Source organism: Myripristis murdjan, chromosome 4 (genome assembly GCF_902150065.1).
Source record: "Myripristis murdjan chromosome 4, fMyrMur1.1, whole genome shotgun sequence".
NCBI classification, from domain to species: Eukaryota; Metazoa; Chordata; class Actinopteri; order Holocentriformes; family Holocentridae; genus Myripristis; species Myripristis murdjan.
Window position 1 is genome coordinate 34,734,783 of NC_043983.1, and position 21,173 is coordinate 34,755,955.

The following is a 21,173-nucleotide window of genomic DNA, read 5'->3' on the forward strand; positions in this document are numbered from 1 at the left end:
TGCCAACAGTTGTTTTATAATGGGATATTGAAGAGGACGGGGGTTAAAAACAAAGACAAATGCACGACAGTTCAGTGTTAAAGACTGAAAACAGAATCATACAGCCTTATTTAATAGTTCACCAGCACAACACACAATAACAGTAGTCAAATAATAATAATAAGCTCGTTATTAGTTATTGTTAGAGTTGCTGCTGAATGCCTCACCTTCATAAGTTGTTTATACTGTAGACAGTTGTTATAGTTTTGTATTTTTTCATCCATTTTTATTGTAATTTCATTTTTAGTTTTTGTTTTCAGTTCAGTTCAGTTTCATTTGGTTCCCAAAGCAGATTTTCTCGTTTCAGTTTACTTTTTCTTGTTTAAAAATGTTTAGTTTTTTCTAATCTGAGTGGTGTTTGTCAGAATAGATATTGACTTTGTGAAGGCAGTTGACTCCCAGTCTCAATAAACATCAGACAAGTTGACCAAATTGACGAGATTGATCAGACTGACCCAAACTGAAAACGACTAAAACTAAGGAACTATATATTTTTTCTATTGTATTTTGTTGTTGTTTTTTTCAGCTAGTTTTCCTTGTTTCCTAAAGTCTAATTTTTATGTAGTTTTAGTTTTAGTTTAATCACCCTGACTGGAGCCCGTGTTTCCGCCAGCACCTGAAAGCGGCAGCGGGCTCGGAGCGGTCACGTGACAGGGTTCTCAGAGCCAACATGGCGTCGCGGTGGAGGCGGCTGCTGTGTTTCCGCTCCGGGCTGTGGGCGCTGCTGTTTTACTGCGTTTACACGCAGCTGAGGGGAGCCGAGGCCGAGGAGGCGGACTGGTGCGAGAACCTGCGGCTCGGACAGTATCCTTCATCACCTTCATCACCTTCATCACCCTCCTCCTCATCATTTACCTGCAGACGCTAACGGCTAACGGCTAACCGCGGCTAGCTTAGCGACGCTCCTCCTCGTAAGACAGAGAGCACAGAGCAAAAAGATGTTTATCTTATTATTTATTGTTATTTATCGTGTTCTCACAGTACTGTGTGTGTTGGGTGTTATATTCCACACAGCGGCAGTGATTAGATGTTTATTGTTCATGCTGTGTCTCCTGAGCTGCTAGGAAATGACGTATTAAACAGCTCACAGCTGCAGGATGTAACGCAGTATAATTATTTAAGTATAAATATGTGTAAATATTAATTTTAAGCCACGAACAAAGAGGATAACGACATTATTTACGAAGTGATGAAGCATCAAAGTGATCAAGTGATGCAAAATAGCGAGGGAGAGCAAAAAACAAAAAACATACCTTAAAGAAAAAATATTTTTTTTAAATGTGGAATTTGGCAAAAAGTACATTTAAATTCATTCATTATCATTTTTGTTACTACAAACATAGCAACCATTTGTAATCTCTCACTTTCCCGTGAGACCTTGACCTTATTTTTCACCCTAAAGTGCTAATAGATCACTCAAAAAAATAAAAAGATCATAACAGTAGTAGGAATACTACTACTAATGATAACGGTGCTATTGCCACTTCTACTGCTATTACTAGTACTGTTAATAATAAAAAAAAAAATAATGACGGTGATGATAATAATAATGATGATAAATGATTAATCAACAGTGTCATCAGTAAAAGTCCTAGTTTGGAGCTCCTTGGTTTTGAACAGCAGAACATCTGCTCATCCTCTGGCTTCAGGGTGAATTTTATTCCTGTTTGCTGCCAGTTTTCTAGTTTCAGGGTGAATTTTTTCCCTGTTTGCCGTCAGTTTTCTAGTTTCAGGGTGAATTTTTTCCCTGTTTGCCGTCAGTTTTCTAGCTTCAGGGCGAATTTTGTCCCTGTTTGCCTTCAGTTTTCTAGTTTCAGGGTGAATTTTTTCCCTGTTTGCCGTCAGTTTTCTAGTTTCAGGGTGAATTTTTTCCCTGTTTGCCGTCAGTTTTCTAGTTTCAGGGTGAATTTTGTCCCAGTTTGCTGTCAGTTTTCTAGTTTCAGGGTGAATTTTGTTCATGTTTGCCGTCAGTTTTCTAGTTTCAGGGTGAATTTTGTCTGTTTGCCGCCAGTTTTCTAGTTTCAGGGTGAATTTTGTCTGTTTGCCTTCAGTTTTCTAGTTTCAGGGTGAATTTTTTCCCTGTTTGCCGTCAGTTTTCTAGCTTCAGGGCGAATTTTGTCCCTGTTTGCCTTCAGTTTTCTAGTTTCAGGGTGAATTTTGTCCCAGTTTGCTGTCAGTTTTCTAGTTTCAGGGTGAATTTTGTCTGTTTGCCGCCAGTTTTCTAGTTTCAGGGTGAATTTTGTTCATGTTTGCCGCCAGTTTTCTAGTTTCAGGGTGAATTTTGTCCCTGTTTGCCGTCAGTTTTCTAGTTTCAGGGTGAATTTTGTCCCTGTTTGCCTTCAGTTTTGTAGTTTCAGGGTGAATTTTGTTCATGTTTGCCGCCAGTTTTCTAGTTTCAGGGTGAATTTTGTTCATGTTTGCCCTCAGTTTTCTAGTTTCAGGGTGAATTTTGTCCCTGTTTGCCCTCAGTTTTCTAGTTTCAGGTTGAATTTTGTCCCTGTTTGCTGTCAGTTTTCTAGTTTCAGGGTGAATTTTGTTCATGTTTGCCTTCAGTTTTCTAGTTTCAGGGTGAATTTTGTTCACGTTTGCCGTCAGTTTTCTAGTTTCAGGGTGAATTTTGTCCCTGTTTGCCGTCAGTTTTCTAGTTTCAGCGTGAATTTTGTTCATATTTGCCGCCAGTTTTGTAGTTTCAGGGTGAATTTTGTTCATGTTTGCCGCCAGTTTTCTAGTTTCAGGGTGAATTTTGTTCATGTTTGCCTTCAGTTTTCTAGTTTCAGGGTGAATTTTGTCTGTTTGCCGCCAGTTTTCTAGTTTCAGGGTGAATTTTGTCTGTTTGCCTTCAGTTTTCTAGTTTCAGGGTGAATTTTTTTCCCTGTTTGCCGTCAGTTTTCTAGCTTCAGGGCGAATTTTGTCCCTGTTTGCCTTCAGTTTTCTAGTTTCAGGGTGAATTTTGTCCCAGTTTGCTGTCAGTTTTCTAGTTTCAGGGTGAATTTTGTTCATGTTTGCCGTCAGTTTTCTAGTTTCAGGGTGAATTTTGTCTGTTTGCCGCCAGTTTTCTAGTTTCAGGGTGAATTTTGTCTGTTTGCCTTCAGTTTTCTAGTTTCAGGGTGAATTTTTTCCCTGTTTGCCGTCAGTTTTCTAGCTTCAGGGCGAATTTTGTCCCTGTTTGCCTTCAGTTTTCTAGTTTCAGGGTGAATTTTGTCCCAGTTTGCTGTCAGTTTTCTAGTTTCAGGGTGAATTTTGTCTGTTTGCCGCCAGTTTTCTAGTTTCAGGGTGAATTTTGTTCATGTTTGCCGCCAGTTTTCTAGTTTCAGGGTGAATTTTGTCCCTGTTTGCCGTCAGTTTTCTAGTTTCAGGGTGAATTTTGTCCCTGTTTGCCTTCAGTTTTCTAGTTTCAGGGTGAATTTTGTTCATGTTTGCCGCCAGTTTTCTAGTTTCAGGGTGAATTTTGTTCATGTTTGCCCTCAGTTTTCTAGTTTCAGGGTGAATTTTGTCCCTGTTTGCCCTCAGTTTTTCTAGTTTCAGGGTGAATTTTGTCCCTGTTTGCTGTCAGTTTTCTAGTTTCAGGGTGAATTTTGTTCACGTTTGCCTTCAGTTTTCTAGTTTCAGGGTGAATTTTGTTCACGTTTGCCGTCAGTTTTCTAGTTTCAGGGTGAATTTTGTTCACGTTTGCCGTCAGTTTTCTAGTTTCAGGGTGAATTTTGTCCCTGTTTGCCGTCAGTTTTCTAGCTTCAGGGCGAATTTTGTCCCTGTTTGCCTTCAGTTTTCTAGTTTCAGGGTGAATTTTGTCCCAGTTTGCTGTCAGTTTTCTAGTTTCAGGGTGAATTTTGTTCATGTTTGCCGTCAGTTTTCTAGTTTCAGGGTGAATTTTGTCTGTTTGCCGCCAGTTTTCTAGTTTCAGGGTGAATTTTGTCTGTTTGCCTTCAGTTTTCTAGTTTCAGGGTGAATTTTTTCCCTGTTTGCCGTCAGTTTTCTAGCTTCAGGGCGAATTTTTGTCCCTGTTTGCCTTCAGTTTTCTAGTTTCAGGGTGAATTTTGTCCCAGTTTGCTGTCAGTTTTCTAGTTTCAGGGTGAATTTTGTCTGTTTGCCGCCAGTTTTCTAGTTTCAGGGTGAATTTTGTTCATGTTTGCCGCCAGTTTTCTAGTTTCAGGGTGAATTTTGTCCCTGTTTGCCGTCAGTTTTCTAGTTTCAGGGTGAATTTTGTCCCTGTTTGCCTTCAGTTTTGTAGTTTCAGGGTGAATTTTGTTCATGTTTGCCGCCAGTTTTCTAGTTTCAGGGTGAATTTTGTTCATGTTTGCCCTCAGTTTTCTAGTTTCAGGGTGAATTTTGTCCCTGTTTGCCCTCAGTTTTCTAGTTTCAGGTTGAATTTTGTCCCTGTTTGCTGTCAGTTTTCTAGTTTCAGGGTGAATTTTGTTCATGTTTGCCTTCAGTTTTCTAGTTTCAGGGTGAATTTTGTTCACGTTTGCCGTCAGTTTTCTAGTTTCAGGGTGAATTTTGTCCCTGTTTGCCGTCAGTTTTCTAGTTTCAGCGTGAATTTTGTTCATATTTGCCGCCAGTTTTGTAGTTTCAGGGTGAATTTTGTTCATGTTTGCCGCCAGTTTTCTAGTTTCAGGGTGAATTTTGTTCATGTTTGCCTTCAGTTTTCTAGTTTCAGGGTGAATTTTGTCTGTTTGCCGCCAGTTTTCTAGTTTCAGGGTGAATTTTGTCTGTTTGCCTTCAGTTTTCTAGTTTCAGGGTGAATTTTTTCCCTGTTTGCCGTCAGTTTTCTAGCTTCAGGGCGAATTTTGTCCCTGTTTGCCTTCAGTTTTCTAGTTTCAGGGTGAATTTTGTCCCAGTTTGCTGTCAGTTTTCTAGTTTCAGGGTGAATTTTGTTCATGTTTGCCGTCAGTTTTCTAGTTTCAGGGTGAATTTTGTCTGTTTGCCGCCAGTTTTCTAGTTTCAGGGTGAATTTTGTCTGTTTGCCTTCAGTTTTCTAGTTTCAGGGTGAATTTTTTCCCTGTTTGCCGTCAGTTTTCTAGCTTCAGGGCGAATTTTGTCCCTGTTTGCCTTCAGTTTTCTAGTTTCAGGGTGAATTTTGTCCCAGTTTGCTGTCAGTTTTCTAGTTTCAGGGTGAATTTTGTCTGTTTGCCGCCAGTTTTCTAGTTTCAGGGTGAATTTTGTTCATGTTTGCCGCCAGTTTTCTAGTTTCAGGGTGAATTTTGTCCCTGTTTGCCGTCAGTTTTCTAGTTTCAGGGTGAATTTTGTCCCTGTTTGCCTTCAGTTTTGTAGTTTCAGGGTGAATTTTGTTCATGTTTGCCGCCAGTTTTCTAGTTTCAGGGTGAATTTTGTTCATGTTTGCCCTCAGTTTTCTAGTTTCAGGGTGAATTTTGTCCCTGTTTGCCCTCAGTTTTCTAGTTTCAGGGTGAATTTTGTCCCTGTTTGCTGTCAGTTTTCTAGTTTCAGGGTGAATTTTGTTCACGTTTGCCTTCAGTTTTCTAGTTTCAGGGTGAATTTTGTTCACGTTTGCCGTCAGTTTTCTAGTTTCAGGGTGAATTTTGTTCACGTTTGCCGTCAGTTTTCTAGTTTCAGGGTGAATTTTGTCCCTGTTTGCCGTCAGTTTTCTAGCTTCAGGGCGAATTTTGTCCCTGTTTGCCTTCAGTTTTCTAGTTTCAGGGTGAATTTTGTCCCAGTTTGCTGTCAGTTTTCTAGTTTCAGGGTGAATTTTGTTCATGTTTGCCGTCAGTTTTCTAGTTTCAGGGTGAATTTTGTCTGTTTGCCGCCAGTTTTCTAGTTTCAGGGTGAATTTTGTCTGTTTGCCTTCAGTTTTCTAGTTTCAGGGTGAATTTTTTCCCTGTTTGCCGTCAGTTTTTCTAGCTTCAGGGCGAATTTTGTCCCTGTTTGCCTTCAGTTTTCTAGTTTCAGGGTGAATTTTGTCCCAGTTTGCTGTCAGTTTTCTAGTTTCAGGGTGAATTTTGTCTGTTTGCCGTCAGTTTTCTAGTTTCAGGGTGAATTTTGTTCATGTTTGCCGCCAGTTTTCTAGTTTCAGGGTGAATTTTGTCCCTGTTTGCCGTCAGTTTTCTAGTTTCAGGGTGAATTTTGTCCCTGTTTGCCTTCAGTTTTGTAGTTTCAGGGTGAATTTTGTTCATGTTTGCCGCCAGTTTTCTAGTTTCAGGGTGAATTTTGTTCATGTTTGCCCTCAGTTTTCTAGTTTCAGGGTGAATTTTGTCCCTGTTTGCCCTCAGTTTTCTAGTTTCAGGGTGAATTTTGTCCCTGTTTGCTGTCAGTTTTCTAGTTTCAGGGTGAATTTTGTTCATGTTTGCCTTCAGTTTTCTAGTTTCAGGGTGAATTTTGTTCACGTTTGCCGTCAGTTTTCTAGTTTCAGGGTGAATTTTGTCCCTGTTTGCCGTCAGTTTTCTAGTTTCAGCGTGAATTTTGTTCATATTTGCCGCCAGTTTTGTAGTTTCAGGGTGAATTTTGTTCATGTTTGCCGCCAGTTTTCTAGTTTCAGGGTGAATTTTGTTCATGTTTGCCGTCAGTTTTCTAGTTTCAGGGTGAATTTTGTCTGTTTGCCGCCAGTTTTCTAGTTTCAGGGTGAATTTTGTCTGTTTGCCTTCAGTTTTCTAGTTTCAGGGTGAATTTTGTCTGTTTGCCTTCAGTTTTCTAGTTTCAGGGTGAATTTTTTCCCTGTTTGCCGTCAGTTTTCTAGCTTCAGGGCGAATTTTGTCCCTGTTTGCCTTCAGTTTTCTAGTTTCAGGGTGAATTTTGTCCCAGTTTGCTGTCAGTTTTCTAGTTTCAGGGTGAATTTTGTTCATGTTTGCCTTCAGTTTTCTAGTTTCAGGGTGAATTTTGTTCATGTTTGCCTTCAGTTTTCTAGTTTCAGGGTGAATTTTGTCCCTGTTTGCCGTCAGTTTTCTAGTTTCAGGGTGAATTTTGTCCCTGTTTGCCTTCAGTTTTGTAGTTTCAGGGTGAATTTTGTTCATGTTTGCCGCCAGTTTTCTAGTTTCAGGGTGAATTTTGTTCATGTTTGCCCTCAGTTTTCTAGTTTCAGGGTGAATTTTGTCCCTGTTTGCCCTCAGTTTTCTAGTTTCAGGGTGAATTTTGTCCCTGTTTGCTGTCAGTTTTCTAGTTTCAGGGTGAATTTTGTTCACGTTTGCCTTCAGTTTTCTAGTTTCAGGGTGAATTTTGTTCACGTTTGCCGTCAGTTTTCTAGTTTCAGGGTGAATTTTGTCCCTGTTTGCCCTCAGTTTTCTAGTTTCAGGGTGAATTTTGTTCATATTTGCCGCCAGTTTTCTAGTTTCAGGGTGAATTTTGTTCACGTTTGCCGTCAGTTTTCTAGTTTCAGGGTGAATTTTGTTCACGTTTGCCTTCAGTTTTCTAGTTTCAGGGTGAATTTTGTTCACGTTTGCCGCCAGTTTTCTAGTTTCAGGGTGAATTTTGTTCATGTTTGCCTTCAGTTTTCTAGTTTCAGGGTGAATTTTGTCCCTGTTTGCCTTCAGTTTTCTAGTTTCAGCGTGAATTTTGTCCCTGTTTGCCGCCAGTTTTCTAGTTTCAGGGTGAATTTTGTCCCTGTTTGCCGTCAGTTTTCTAGTTTCAGGGTGAATTTTGTTCATGTTTGCCTTCAGTTTTCTAGTTTCAGGGTGAATTTTGTTCATGTTTGCCTTCAGTTTTCTAGTTTCAGGGTGAATTTTGTTCACGTTTGCCGTCAGTGTTCTAGTTTCAGGGTGAATTTTGTCCCTGTTTGCCGTCAGTTTTCTAGTTTCAGGGTGAATTTTGTTCATATTTGCCGCCAGTTTTGTAGTTTCAGGGTGAATTTTGTTCATGTTTGCCGCCAGTTTTCTAGTTTCAGGGTGAATTTTGTTCATGTTTGCCGCCAGTTTTCTAGTTTCAGGGTGAATTTTGTTCACGTTTGCCGTCAGTGTTCTAGTTTCAGGGTGAATTTTGTCCCTGTTTGCCGTCAGTTTTCTAGTTTCAGGGTGAATTTTGTTCATATTTGCCGCCAGTTTTGTAGTTTCAGGGTGAATTTTGTTCATGTTTGCCGCCAGTTTTCTAGTTTCAGGGTGAATTTTGTCCCTGTTTGCCGCCAGTTTTCTAGTTTCAGGGTGAATTTTGTTCATATTTGCCGCCAGTTTTCTAGTTTCAGGGGGAATTTTGTTCATGTTTGCCTTCAGTTTTCTAGTTTCAGGGTGAATTTTGTTCACGTTTGCCTTCAGTTTTCTAGTTTCAGGGTGAATTTTGTTCACGTTTGCCGTCAGTTTTCTAGTTTCAGGGTGAATTTTGTTCACGTTTGCCGTCAGTTTTCTAGTGTCAGGGTGAATTTTGTTCACGTTTGCCGTCAGTTTTCTAGTGTCAGGGTGAATTTTGTTCACGTTTGCCGCCAGTTTTCTAGTTTCAGGGTGAATTTTGTTCACGTTTGCCGCCAGTTTTCTAGTTTCAGGGTGAATTTTGTTCATGTTTGCCGTCAGTTTTCTAGTTTGACGGTGAATTTTGTCCCTGTTTGCCGTCAGTTTTGACTCGGCAGCGATCAGCCGTCACTTCCTTCACTCTGCTCAGGTATCTGTGCAACGACCCGAAGATCGACGAGGCCACGCAGGAGCCGGAGAACTGCAAGGACATGGTGGCGTGGGGTGGGTGTGCTGGCATTTACTCTCTGTTTCCTAGTTAACTTTTCATCCAGTCAGACGGTATAGATTTTATTGTTGCACTGTTATGTGAGCGCCGCTGCAGGCCCGCTTCCCCCCAGTGGGACAATAAAGTCCTGACCTGAACAGTAAAACTATCCAGAGCCGGTCAAAACCACCAGGAAGTGACACAGTCGGCCTTTTGTCATCGGCTTTACCGAGAGAACTTGGGTTTGATGTTGAGCAGCCAGAGGAGCTCAAACCTCACATCAGCGATTAAAAAAACTCTCCAAATTCAAAGCTGCAGTTTCTGGACTCTTTTCTTTCGGTTTATTTTTCATCTCTCTGGTTTGATTTTTCCTGGGAAAAAAAGGTGTATGGATCTTCACCAAAATCTGTCTCCTCCTATTGGCTGAGCAGCTGCTGAATGGCTGGTAGAGATGGAATCAGTTTCCATGTTATAGATACAGATAAATAAAACAGACAGAACTGCTGCCCAGTCAGATTCAACAGTCTGTTCACAGCTTCTGTATCTGTCAGTTTTAATAGTTTAATAACCGTTTTTCGTGCCTGGCCTGGTAAATTGTCTGATGTGATTGTCGGGCTGCTCGTCTCTCCTGCTCTGAACACGATGCCATTGATATTATAAGAAATATCATTTGTGTAATGAAGCTGTAATGGAGTCATAGTTTGTTTCGGTAAATCGTGCAGCCGTAGTGCCTCCACTTGGAAAACACATCAAACTGTAAATGCATCGTACGCTACGCGCAGTTTAAACGAAATAAAACGCAGCAAGCAAGAGACCGAGGCCTTGTTCACACTGCTAGCACAAATCCAGATCCATATCCAGATTGATTTAAAAAAAAAAAAAAAAAAAAAAAAGAACAGAATCTGGAAATCACAAATACAGACTGTGAACACGGTCAGATCGGCTGAAACGGCATCAGTCTCCGTGGAGGGAAAAACAGTCAAGAGAAATTAATAAATTCGCCAAATGACAGGAAATGAAGCAATTAAACTAAAGTAAAAACTCCTTCTGCTGTCTGATTCTGGCTTCAGATGCTCCGATTTTCTCCTTTTCTCTGCTCATATCTTTATAAAATTAATACTTTGGTTTTTGGTTGTTGTTGTTTTTTTTGGCTGCTGGTCAGACTAAGAGACATTTAAAGTCATCACTTTGGACTCTGATCACCTCCCATCAGACGTCTGGCTTCATCTTTCACACATTCAGGACATGATGATTAACCCGTTAGTGCTTAAATTAATTATCAGACAGTGAAAACTTCCAGCCACAGCTCCAACAGGAAATAGAAAAACAGCTGTAATGAGAAGAGAAGAGAGACGACAGAGGTTTTAAACACAGGCGGGTCGCACATTTCCAGCGTTTCAACCCGGTGAGATGTGAATCCTGCATCAGACGGGCCAGAAACCATCCAGAGGGCAGCAGCAGGAAGCAGCGAAACAAAGAAAACATGAATGAAAACACGGACGATGTGAAAATGTGTCAAAAACACGAAACATGCGCTGTGAGAAAATCAGGAAACATCAGAATTAATGCAGTTTGTATACAAATGAGAGAGAGATGTGAATATTGGTGCACAGAAATTTGCAGAAGGAGCTGATGTACATTGTTATGTTTCACCTCCTGTCTGTGTGTGTGTGTGTGTGTGTGTGTGTGTGTGTGTGTGTGTGTGTGTGTGTGTGTGTTCACAGTGGAGTGCCTCCCAGCTCCCAACATCAGCTGTCGGCTCTCCAACGGGACGGAGGTCAGGTTCAGCGGGGAGGAGGTGGGCTTCAACAAAACCATCGCCTGCAGGAATGTGTGAGTGCGCACACACACACACACACACACACACACACACACACACACACACAGCAGCGTCCTGTGGAAACGATGGAGTGAACTGACAGCTGCGTGGGTGAACGATCCGATTTTGTGTCTTTTTGTTTTTGTGGGGTTTGTTTGTTCCTTTTGTAAAGAGCTTGGAACTGTTGGGAAAGTGCAATGAAGTGAAAAACAAATTATTATCATTATAATTATTATTATTTTTAGTCCTGGTATTAGTTGGAAAAAGAGTGAAACCTCCTGCTGAAGTTGAAGTTCTGTTACTTTGCTGATATTTGCCTTCAGCAGCTGTGAAAGTCCTGGTGTAAAAAAAAAAAAACATATTTTAGTAAACGTAAAAAGTGATTTAAAATGTGGTGATAATAAAAGTTGTTGTGTTGTGATCCTGAAAGAGAGAGAGCACAGAGTTCAAAAGAGATTCTCTGAAGCGGAAAAATTAGAAATGCCAAAATAAAAGTGGGGGCTGGTGAATTTTATTATCTATTGAAATTATTTGAAGAACACATTAGCTCTAAGTGTTTGTAACTGGAGGTAATTCTCTTTATTTTTTCCCTCTCTCTCCCTGTGTGTGTGTGTGTGTGTGTGTGTGTGTGTGTGTGTGTGTGTGCACTGCAAAAACGCAAAATCTTACCAAGATTATTTGTCTTATTTCAAGTCAAAAATGTCTTATTTCTAGTCAAAATATCTCATTACACTTAAAATAAGACATGATCACCTCAGAAGGAACTTGTTTTTAGACAATTTTCACTTGTTTCAAGTGAAAATTCACTTGAAACAAGTGAAAATTTGCTTGTTTCATTGGCAAAATTTGCCAGTGGAAAAAGTGAAAATTCACTTGAAATAAGTGAAAATGAGCTAGAAACAAGAAACAAATTTTGCCAATGAAACAAGTGAATTTTCACTTGAAACAAGAGACAGTTGTCTAAAAACAATTTACTTCTGAGGTGATCATGTCTTATTTTAAGTGTAATGAGATATTTTGACTAGAAATAAGACATTTTTGACTTGAAATGAGACAAATAATCTTGGTAAGATTTTGAGTTTTTGCGGTGTGTGTGTGTGTGTGTGTGTGTGTGTGTGTGTGTGTGTGTGTGTTGACTTTCTTCATCAGCAGTGTGTTTTATAAACTCGCCCATCAAACACAGCTCACCTCTTGGTTTTTTTTCACCTGTGATTCTGTTTCCACGGCAGCAGCAGCTTGTTGTTAGTGACGATAATAATCTGTAGTGGTGATGCATTTCAGGTGCCATTTTAAAAAAAAAAAAAAAAAAAAAGAATTTTGACACGCAGCTCGAGTAATAACACGAGAACATTGAATCCTGAATGGGATTAAACCTGTTAATCTACCTGTCGGGCCGCCCAGGTGTAACGTGTGCAGGAAACCCTGCGGCACACTGCTCTTCTCTCTGCTCACTGTCTCTGACTTTAAAACGTTCACGTGCACAGACAGTGAGTGAGTTTCAGTGTCTGGATTAAATTTAATCTGAGATTTTTTTTTTTTTTTTTTTTTTTACCATCCTGCCTGTGTTTGTGCCTCCAGGAGCGGTTACTCCTACAAAGTGGCTGTGGCCTTGTCCCTGTTCCTCGGCTGGCTCGGAGCCGACCGCTTCTACCTGGGATATCCTGCTCTCGGTATGCACGCACACACACACACACACACACACACACACACACACACACACACACACACAGGTCCTGAAACATGTAAATACTCTCAAACTTGTACACCGCGCTCCTGTGAGTGTTGGTGAAAAGAGGTTCGCTGAGCCTCCTGAGTGGAAGTCGCCGTGACCGAGCTGCCTGAAAAACGGCGGATCTTTGTGGTGCGATATTTCAGACTCGGTGTGAAGGAGCTCACACACACACATGTTCAGTTTTAGGGGTTTTTTTGTTTGTTTGTTTTTTTTTTCATGCAGAAAATTCAGACCTGTAGTGAAAACTGTGCTTGCACATCCAACAAGTGTTTCCGTGACTGTTGAATTTTTTCTGATATCAGAGACATGGCTGCAGCCATCTATTACTGGACTTGGCTATTCAACTAGCAAGATGCACGATGCTTTCTATTCTCCCCTGCACCGAAAGGACTGAGCCCTAATTTCGTTGCATTATTATACGTATATGATTGTGCAATGACAATAAAAATCTATCTATCTATCTATCTATCTATCTAAAAGGCCTTAGCAGTCCAGCGACCGTGAGGAGTTTGTTATGGGGGTTTTGACTAATCAGACTGAGGAAAAACATGAAAACACGTCATATCACCTCTCAATAATCTTTTTGTGTGTGTGTGTGTGTGTGTTGGGTTTGTTTTGTGTGTGTGTATGAGTGTGTACTCGTATGTGTGTGCACTGTGTGCTCACATAGATTATTGGCTCATTCTCTGCTAATGACAGATTGCAAATGAGAGGGCGACCTGCGTGTTGCTCTGTTTTGATCCCGTTGCTGTCGCACACGAATGAATGAAAAGTGTTTCACAATTGAATTGAATTGAATTGAATTGAATGGAAAAGTGTTTCGCTGCTTCGCTGTCGGGCTGTGGATGGAAATGAGCGTGAACACACCACGACGGCAACAGCAAAGCAACGTCACAGCGAACGGAGAAAGAGCTCAGGCCGCCTTAAAGCACCAAGAACACCAAACCACGGGCGGAGGTGAAGACAAAGCAGCGAAAAACAGAGAGTAATGTTGAATCTTCAGTTTTCTGTTGCAAAACGTCACGGCAGCTCAGGTTTGTCGTGTCGTTCAGGCGGCGGCGCTCAGATCAGCTCTCGGTTTGCTGTCAGATCACCGGGTTTGTGTTTTAGATCCAAGACGCACACCGACACACGCTTTACTGCTGAAAACGGGTGGAAGGCCCCTTTAACCGTTTCCTCTTTATGTGGTTTTGCAGTCTGAATTCAGCACAAATTCAGTTAAGATTTTTTTTTTTTTTTTTTTTTTTTTTGTCACTGATCTACACACAATAAGCCGTAATAACCCAAAGAATTACAGTTATGATTATCACAACAAGGACGAGCTGCTATCAGCACACAGACCCCGGCCAGCGCCTCTTCCCTTTTTTAATTAGACACCTGCAACAAGACAAAGGCTGAAAGGGTGTGTGTGTGTGTGTGTGTGTGTGTGTGTGTGTGTGTGTGTGTGTGTGTGTGTGTGTGTGTGTGTGTGTGTGTGTGTGTGTAGCCTGGGGTTTTTGGATGGGGGACAGGCGGCAGGCAGCTGCACTCAGAAACACCTGGCCTGACTTGGCTCAGGTCGGCCCGGGACGAGCCAAGCCAGATTTATTGCCAAAAACGCTTTTAACAAACAGCCTCGTTACAGAGAGCGAGCAAGGACACGAAACCGAGAGAAACCGACGAAAACGAGAGAGAAGACACATTTTAGCAGGAGATATAGGGCCTCTGTGTGTGTGTGTGTGTGTGTGTGTGTGTGTGTGAGAGAGAGAGAGAGAGAGATATATCAGAACTGATGATTTCATCCCTGATCCATCTGATTGATTTTTGAGTTTGGATAATATCAGCTCGTTAACTCTCGCTCAGCAAACGGGTTGTTTTAGTTTTAGTCGACTAAATATCATAAGATTTTACTCGACTGATTGTACAGGAGATTTAATGGATTAAAATCTGACAGGTTTAGTTGAAGTGTGAGGCTTTATGAACATGTTCGTCCAGACTCTCCAGTCATTATTCAGGAAACATATGAACCTGTTTGTATGGATTGGTGTTCAGGTGTGAAGGTGCAGTTTAGACACAGATTTAACTGTTAGGATATGAAACACGTCTTTACTTATCCTCAAATCAAATACAAATAAAGCCAAGGCTCATATGAAAGAAAGTTGAATATGGATCAATGTCGATATTTCTCTTCTATTTATCTTTATCTTCTTCTAATGTTTTCCTGTCGGGTCGATTCACTGATGAACGTGTCGGTAGATTTCCTCAGAGCTCGTGTCACCGTGAGTTAGTTTTTATTAAGTTACCGTCTCGTCATTAATGAAAACTGTGACGAAGATTATTCATCAACAAAATCTGTTTTTTAAATTTTTTCTTTCTTTTTTTTTTTTTTTAACCCTGTAATTTCTGACACATCAAAGCCACAACTGTGGAACAGCCCCGCCTGCTCGCATCGGACCAGCCCGACCTGCTGGGATTATTAAATAATCTGAGCCTGAGCCTGACTGGGTTCAGGCGTCTACACAGAGAGTCTGAAGGATGGCTTCACATATTTTCTGTGTATTTTGAGCTCAGAATGCAGCAGGATGCAGACACTCGCAGCCTGATGCTGCTGATTCACTCAGTTCATTTTGCTCATCAGATTATTTGCCTGTAATCTGACTCACATTTCCTGCGTCCATGCTGTTGTAATGATGTGAAACTGTTTACCCACAATGCCTGTCAGCATGTTGATGTACGTGTTAGCTTGTTTATTAGGATGTTAGCAGCGACAGCGATTAGCCTGCTGGCTGGTTAGCTAGCGGACAGTTAGTTATAGTTATACTTTTGAATAAGTTGCTCGACTGAATGTTCACAGGCTAGTTGGCTTGATATATTTATATTCTTACACACCCACCCTCTCTGGGGTGTGGTGCAAGGCATTCTGGGAAACGTAGGAAATCACCAACTGCAGCAGAAGTAAATTGGTGGAAAGTGGGTTCACTGAAAATGTAAATTTCCTCATTTCATCCCAAAAAAATGACAGGCAGATGAGATTTGACAGTGAAGAGGATGAAGGACAAATTTTCAAAAAAGACAAAACTAATTAGCTGTAAAAAAAAAAAAAAAAAAAAAAAAAAAGAGCATTCTGGATGAACTGAAATGATTGACTATTGGTAAGTGATTGTTAAAATGAGATGACATGATTGATTCCCCTGGCCGGCTGTTTGGTGGTGATTTTACTGCAACAGGCTGTTTCTGTCTGCTGAAACTGATCTGGGCTCAGTTTCTCACCGTGAAACCATTAAAATGAACAGAGGTTTATAATTCTGTACCAGCACTGAATGATCCGCATGCTCTCTCTCTCTCTCTCTGTGTGTGTGTGTGTGTGTGTATACATGTGTGCGTGTGTGTGTGTGTGTGCATGTGTGTGTGCGTGTGTGTGTGTGTGTGTGTGTTCAGGTCTGCTGAAGTTCTGCACCGTTGGCTTTTGTGGAATCGGCAGTTTGGTCGACTTCATGCTGATCGCCATGCAGGTGAGTCACAGCCCAGGTGACCGAGCCAAAACCACACATCGAGGTGTGTGTGTGTGTGTGTGTGTGTGTGGCATTGTGATGCTGCTGCCGTGACGACCGCTGGGGCCTTCATCAGTGATGTGGATATGATGATGTCCAATCTGATGCAGCTCTGCCATAAATTCTCCCTTTTAACAAAGTCTATAATGTTCAGTTTGTGTTGACATTGTGCAGAATGTGTCACTTTAATTCTGTGTTTATTATTGAGGTTGTAGTTTGCAGAGGTCTGCTACTGGACTGCATTACACTGAGAGGTGTTTCTGATTTTCTGTCCTCCCTATTTATATACAACTAGGGGGGACAGAATATTGGAAACAGCTGTCAGTAAAGTGCAGCTCTAACTATGAGCTCAGTGCCAAACATAGAAGTGAATGAACACCTCTGTTACCGTGACAACAAGACAAGCTGAGCATTACAGCAGGAGAGGAAACTTTATGGCACAACAGCTGGACTGGATTAGATTAGATTAGATTATACAGGTGGAGCTGATAAAGTGGACACTGGGTGGAGAAAAATAAATAAATAATAATAAACTTTATTTATATAGCACCTTCATAACATAAATGCAGCTCAAAGTGCTGTACACTTATAGCAATAAAAACAATAAATAATAGACAGTAAAACAATAAAACCCAATGAAATAAAAGAATTAAATACATAAGAAGATAAAAGATAAAACTGGTAATAGGTAATTAATTAAAAGCAAGACAATAGAAAGAAGTTTGGAGCTGCTTCTTAAAATTATCGACCGAGGTTGCTTGTTTAATCTGCGGTGGGAGTTTGTTCCAAATCCTCCAAAACGACTTAATTCGGCATTTGAGGTTTAACTGCTAAACATGAAAAATATGCATCAGCGACACTAATCTCTCTAGTTCTGTGCTCGATATGCTTGTTTGGTTTTGCACCTTTGAACCTGTGGCTGTGTGATATGACGGTATGTATCGTGTTCTATCGTGATATATATCGGGATATGAAATTAGGATTGAGGTCATATCGCAGAGCCCAGTTTCAACCATTTAACTGTTCATTTCTCTCCGTCTCAGAACATTTCAGTCCTCAGCTGTAAAACAGGTTTTTAAAAACTGTCCCTGTTGTTTGAGTGATGGAGTTAGAGTCTCGACCAGAGAAACAAAATGCACTGAACTGGTTTCACTTTTCATCTCTGGTTTTAAGCTTCATAAATCTACATTTTTGTGAATGTGAAGTTGAATGGGGGCGCGGCAAACGTCCCCAGGTGCCAGGCCAAATTATCGGTTCCGCCCACGACTCAAATTAACTGTCCATCGTTTTCTCTCCGGTGATACGCCGAATGAAATGTCAGGAGTTTTTGCAGAATTCCTCTGTTTCCATTCGATATCTTTCATGCACAAAATTCAACATGTGTGTGAAGCAGGTGGATGGAAACCTGAGTTTGTCACATCAGAGGAGGTTTTTATTCAGGAGGCTGAGATCCTGCGAGGCTGTTCTGACCGTCCTGAGAGAGCCGTGACTTTAAACTCAAACATTTACACTCTACATTAGCTGTATGTTACTGAAACACACACACACACACACACACACACACACACACACACACACACACGGCAGCTCTTGTTTCCTGTCCTCTGTAAGAGTGACATTCGTGATGAAGAGTTCCTCGTTTCCCGGAGGGTCCATTTCAGCGCCGCGCGAGTCGCCGGAGCCTCATATTTTAAACCGCTAACTACCCGGCGGTGAGAGCGCCGCCGAGGCTGATGAATAAACAGGCGGCGGTCGTCTGATTATTATTTACCCCCATCCATCCTGCGGCGAGGCGTCTCTCCGAGGCCGACAGCATGACGGATGTTTCCAGAAGTTTCTAATGGACTGCAGGAGCGCGGGCGGACGGAGATAGACGGATGGAGAGGGGGAAGCCGGAGGTGAAGGGACGCATCACTCCTCGGCTGGATTCATGTCGAGGTGTTTCAGATAATAGAGGCGGGACATTCATCAGCGGCTCTGATGGTGACCAACAGGGACGCAGAGACAGATGGACGCTCCGTCTGACGACTCGATTAAACCGGAACGTCCCGCCACGGCCGGGCCGGCGGCGCCCGCACACTCTGCACTGCAGCGAGAGGACAACATGATATTTAACCTAATAAACCGTTCAGTGCCGAAAAACAACCAGCCAGTTCACTGATCGGGAAATAGGGAGAGAACTAATCGATGAACAGTCGTCACTTGAACCGTTTCTCATGTAAAAACACCAGCTGTTTTAATTTTGGGGGAGGCTTCTGGCTGCTGGACAGACTGAGGAAGGCGTCACTTTGGACCCTGGTCCTGACTCCCATCAGGCTTTGGGTTTATTTTTCACACTACATACTAACTAATTCATCGATTACTTAAAAAAAAAACAGAACAAGAACTTCAGCTGTTCAGTCGACGATAGAAATTAAACAGGTAGAGCCGGTGTGAGCCTTCAGCTCACAGCCGTTTTCCCGGAGGTTCACATCGCCACGGCAACAGCTGTACGCGTTCAGTGACGTCACCGTGTCCGCAGAAGAGTTGGTTTGAATGACTTGAATGACTCCAGTTAACAATGATCAGAAGTTAACTCAACTTGTTTGGAGCGTTTCTTTGAGGTGAAACAGCGCAGGAGGACGTCTGTCTGTCTGTCTGTCTGTCTGTCTGTCTGTCTGTCTGTCTGTCTGTCTGTCTCTCTGTCTGTCTGTCTGTCTGTCTGTCTGTCTGTCTGTCTGTCTGTCTGTCTGTCTGTCTGTCTGTAGCTTCAGCCTCCTCACCCGAACCCTCACTGTGACTTTGTTTTTCCTCAACTGTTGGCTTTGATTCTGCTGATGAGGCTCATGTCAGTTCCACCTGATGTGGTAAAAGTCACCTGATGCTGAGGTAATGGGGTGTGTGTGTGTGTGTGTGTGTGTGTGTGTGTGTGTGTGTGTGTGTGTTGCGTCCATCCTGCAGATCGTGGGTCCGTCTGACGGGTCCAACTACATCGTGGATTATTACGGCGCCCGGCTGACCCGGCTGTCCATCACCAACCAGACCTACAGGAGAACCCAGATCTCTGTGTGAAGGTACAGAGCCGACACACACACACACACACACACACACACACACACACACACACACACACAGCCAGCACACACTCACGGCCGACTGAGCCGTGTGTCGCGGTTTCACCACAGCAGGAAAACCATAGCCGCTCAGAAGCTGCTGTGAGGGAAAAGCAGAGCCGTAAAGAAAAATTTAGGTCGGCGAGATGATGGAGAAGAGCTCTGGTTGCTAGGTAACAGACGTAAAGCTGATAAACAATGTTGGATTTATTTAAGATTTCCTAACCTGAGATAAGTCAGGATTTTCTTTAATAAAGTGCAGTTGGGAGGCGGAACGAATTTTTATTTTATTTTATTTGTTTATTTATTTATTTATTTATTTATTTATTTATTTATTTTATTTATTTTTTGGAGTGAACAAAAGCTGCTATGTATTTCCTATTTGGGGGGGACTGATATTTTAAAAAAAAACAAAAAAAAAAACTGGGTGCATGATTGGCTCCAGTAAAATAACAGCTGATTTATTAATATTATTATTATTATTTGTATTATTGATACTATTTAAATGTTGATGAGTGACAACAAACTGAAGGCTTCGAAAGTTTTGGAATGTAAAATCCATAAAAAAAAATAAAATAAAATATAAGATGCCGTAGAGAAAACTGACACTGCAGCCGATACAGAACAGAACAGATGAGAGATTTCTATTGGCTGCAGCTTCACTGCTCAAGGTCACACACACACACACACACACACACACACACACACACACAGGGGAGACAGTAGTTAAATATCAGTGTGAACAGCTGGAATCCAACTGACTGATTTCTCTCTCTCTCTCTCTCTCTCTCTCTCTCTCTCTCTCTCTCCTCTCAGGTCTCGAGGAGCCGCCGTGTTGCTTCTGTTCTGTTCAGTGACGCCGTACAAAAAAAAGATCAATCGATCGATAACCAATACAGTGCTAATCATCATTCTGTATTGATTTCCATGACATCGTTGAGCACAGTTCACATCGACCGTCTGAAACCCACCACCCCATGAGCAGGCTTTTATTTTGACAGGTCTTATTGAACTCGTTCTCCTTTGGCCTTTTTGTGGACGCTGCAGATTCTTGTCTTAGAAAAAAGCTACTTATAAAGTTAAAATACCACTTTGATCAGACTTCTTCCTTCTTTTGTCCTCTAAGCAAAAAAAAACATTTTGCCAATTTTTTTTTTTTTTTTTTTTGTCTGTTTCTTTTTGTTTTGTTTTTTCTTTTATTAGATTTAGGGTTTGTTGTCTTTTTTCATAAATATACATTTTCAGACAGGATTCTACACTGACCAACTGAAAAAAAAAAATTACTGGCCAAAATAGCAAATTCTTTTATATTTTTTTAAAGAAATATTTCTTCTTTCTTTGTTTTCTTTTTATTGTTGAGTGTAAGGATTCTTTTTCTTTTTTTTTTATGAATATACATTTTCAGACAAGATTCTACATTTACCAATGGAGGAAAATGCATTTTCAGTGGACACAGTAGCAATTTATTTTATGTTTTTGAAAGAAATAAAGGAAATTTTGTTCAGAGGGTTAAATAAAACATTTCAAAATAAATGCCCACCCATTAGCTTGTGGGTGTCAGAGGGTTGAAGCTGCACGCTGAGGGATGACACTACAGACAGGAGCCTGGATATCAGAGGGGGGGGGTTATTGTCATGTTATTGTTGTAGCTTTGAATGAATGATGATCCAGGGGGCGCCGCTGAGGCTAAACTGAGTCAAGTGAACATCGGTCACTGGGACTTTCCCAGTAAATCAGGACGATATTGACAGGAACAGTCCAGTTACTGATCAATATCTGGATCAAATGGACTGATCAGTTTAGAGCATTGAGCCCCACTGACCCACACAGATTCTGCTGTTTAGCTCAGTGCTGCCCCCGCTGGACACAACACTGACCTGCACTGTTTCTGTCTGAGCAGACAGTGGATGGAAGGAAAGAAACTGGCTGTAGTCTCTCTCTCTCTCTCTCTCTCTCTCTCTCTCTCTCTCTCTCTCTCTCTCTCTTTCTTTCTTTCTTTCTTTCTTTCTTTCTTTCTTTCTCTCTCTCTCTCTCTCTCTTTGTTTACTGTGTTGTTTTTTTATTTATTTGACATTATTATATTCACTGTTGCGCTGTTATGTCTCTGCATGTAAATGAGTTGTAAATAAAGTGTCCTTTTTCTTAAATCCACATTTCACTGTTTTATTTAGATCTGTCAGTGGTGTGATGATGATGATGATGATGATGATGATGATGATGAGACTGTGATATTAATTGGTTCATATTTCTGTTCTGTCACCAGAGGCCCTGTGATACGATATCCTCACGATACAACAGTATTGTGATTTGAAACACTTTGCAAAATGTTGAGTATTGCGATAACATTTTGGGACTTAATTACGTTTTTTCAACTG

At 41.3% G+C, this 21,173-nt stretch overlaps 1 protein-coding gene across 1 annotated transcript; it reads left to right on the forward strand.

Moving 5' to 3' along the window:
• Positions 1 to 643: 643 nt before the first annotated feature.
• Positions 644 to 20,949, forward strand: tm2d1 (TM2 domain containing 1). Its single transcript, XM_030049290.1, has 7 exons — positions 644 to 843; positions 8,569 to 8,642; positions 10,350 to 10,458; positions 12,023 to 12,114; positions 15,594 to 15,667; positions 18,647 to 18,759; positions 19,615 to 20,949. The coding sequence occupies exons 1-6, from the start codon at positions 710 to 712 to the stop codon at positions 18,755 to 18,757; spliced, it is 594 nt and encodes a 197-aa protein (XP_029905150.1). The 5' UTR covers positions 644 to 709; the 3' UTR covers positions 18,758 to 18,759; positions 19,615 to 20,949.
• Positions 20,950 to 21,173: the final 224 nt, after the last annotated feature.

Bases quoted from the DNA above. Each gene is read 5' to 3' on its own strand.
- tm2d1 (XM_030049290.1), top strand. From the start codon at position 710: ATGGCGTCGCGGTGGAGGCGGCTGCTGTGTTTCCGCTCCGGGCTGTGG. The intron at 844-8,568 runs GTATCCTTCATC...CACTCTGCTCAG, and splicing joins GAGAACCTGCGGCTCGGACA to GTATCTGTGCAACGACCCGA. The intron at 15,668-18,646 runs GTGAGTCACAGC...TCCATCCTGCAG, and splicing joins TCATGCTGATCGCCATGCAG to ATCGTGGGTCCGTCTGACGG.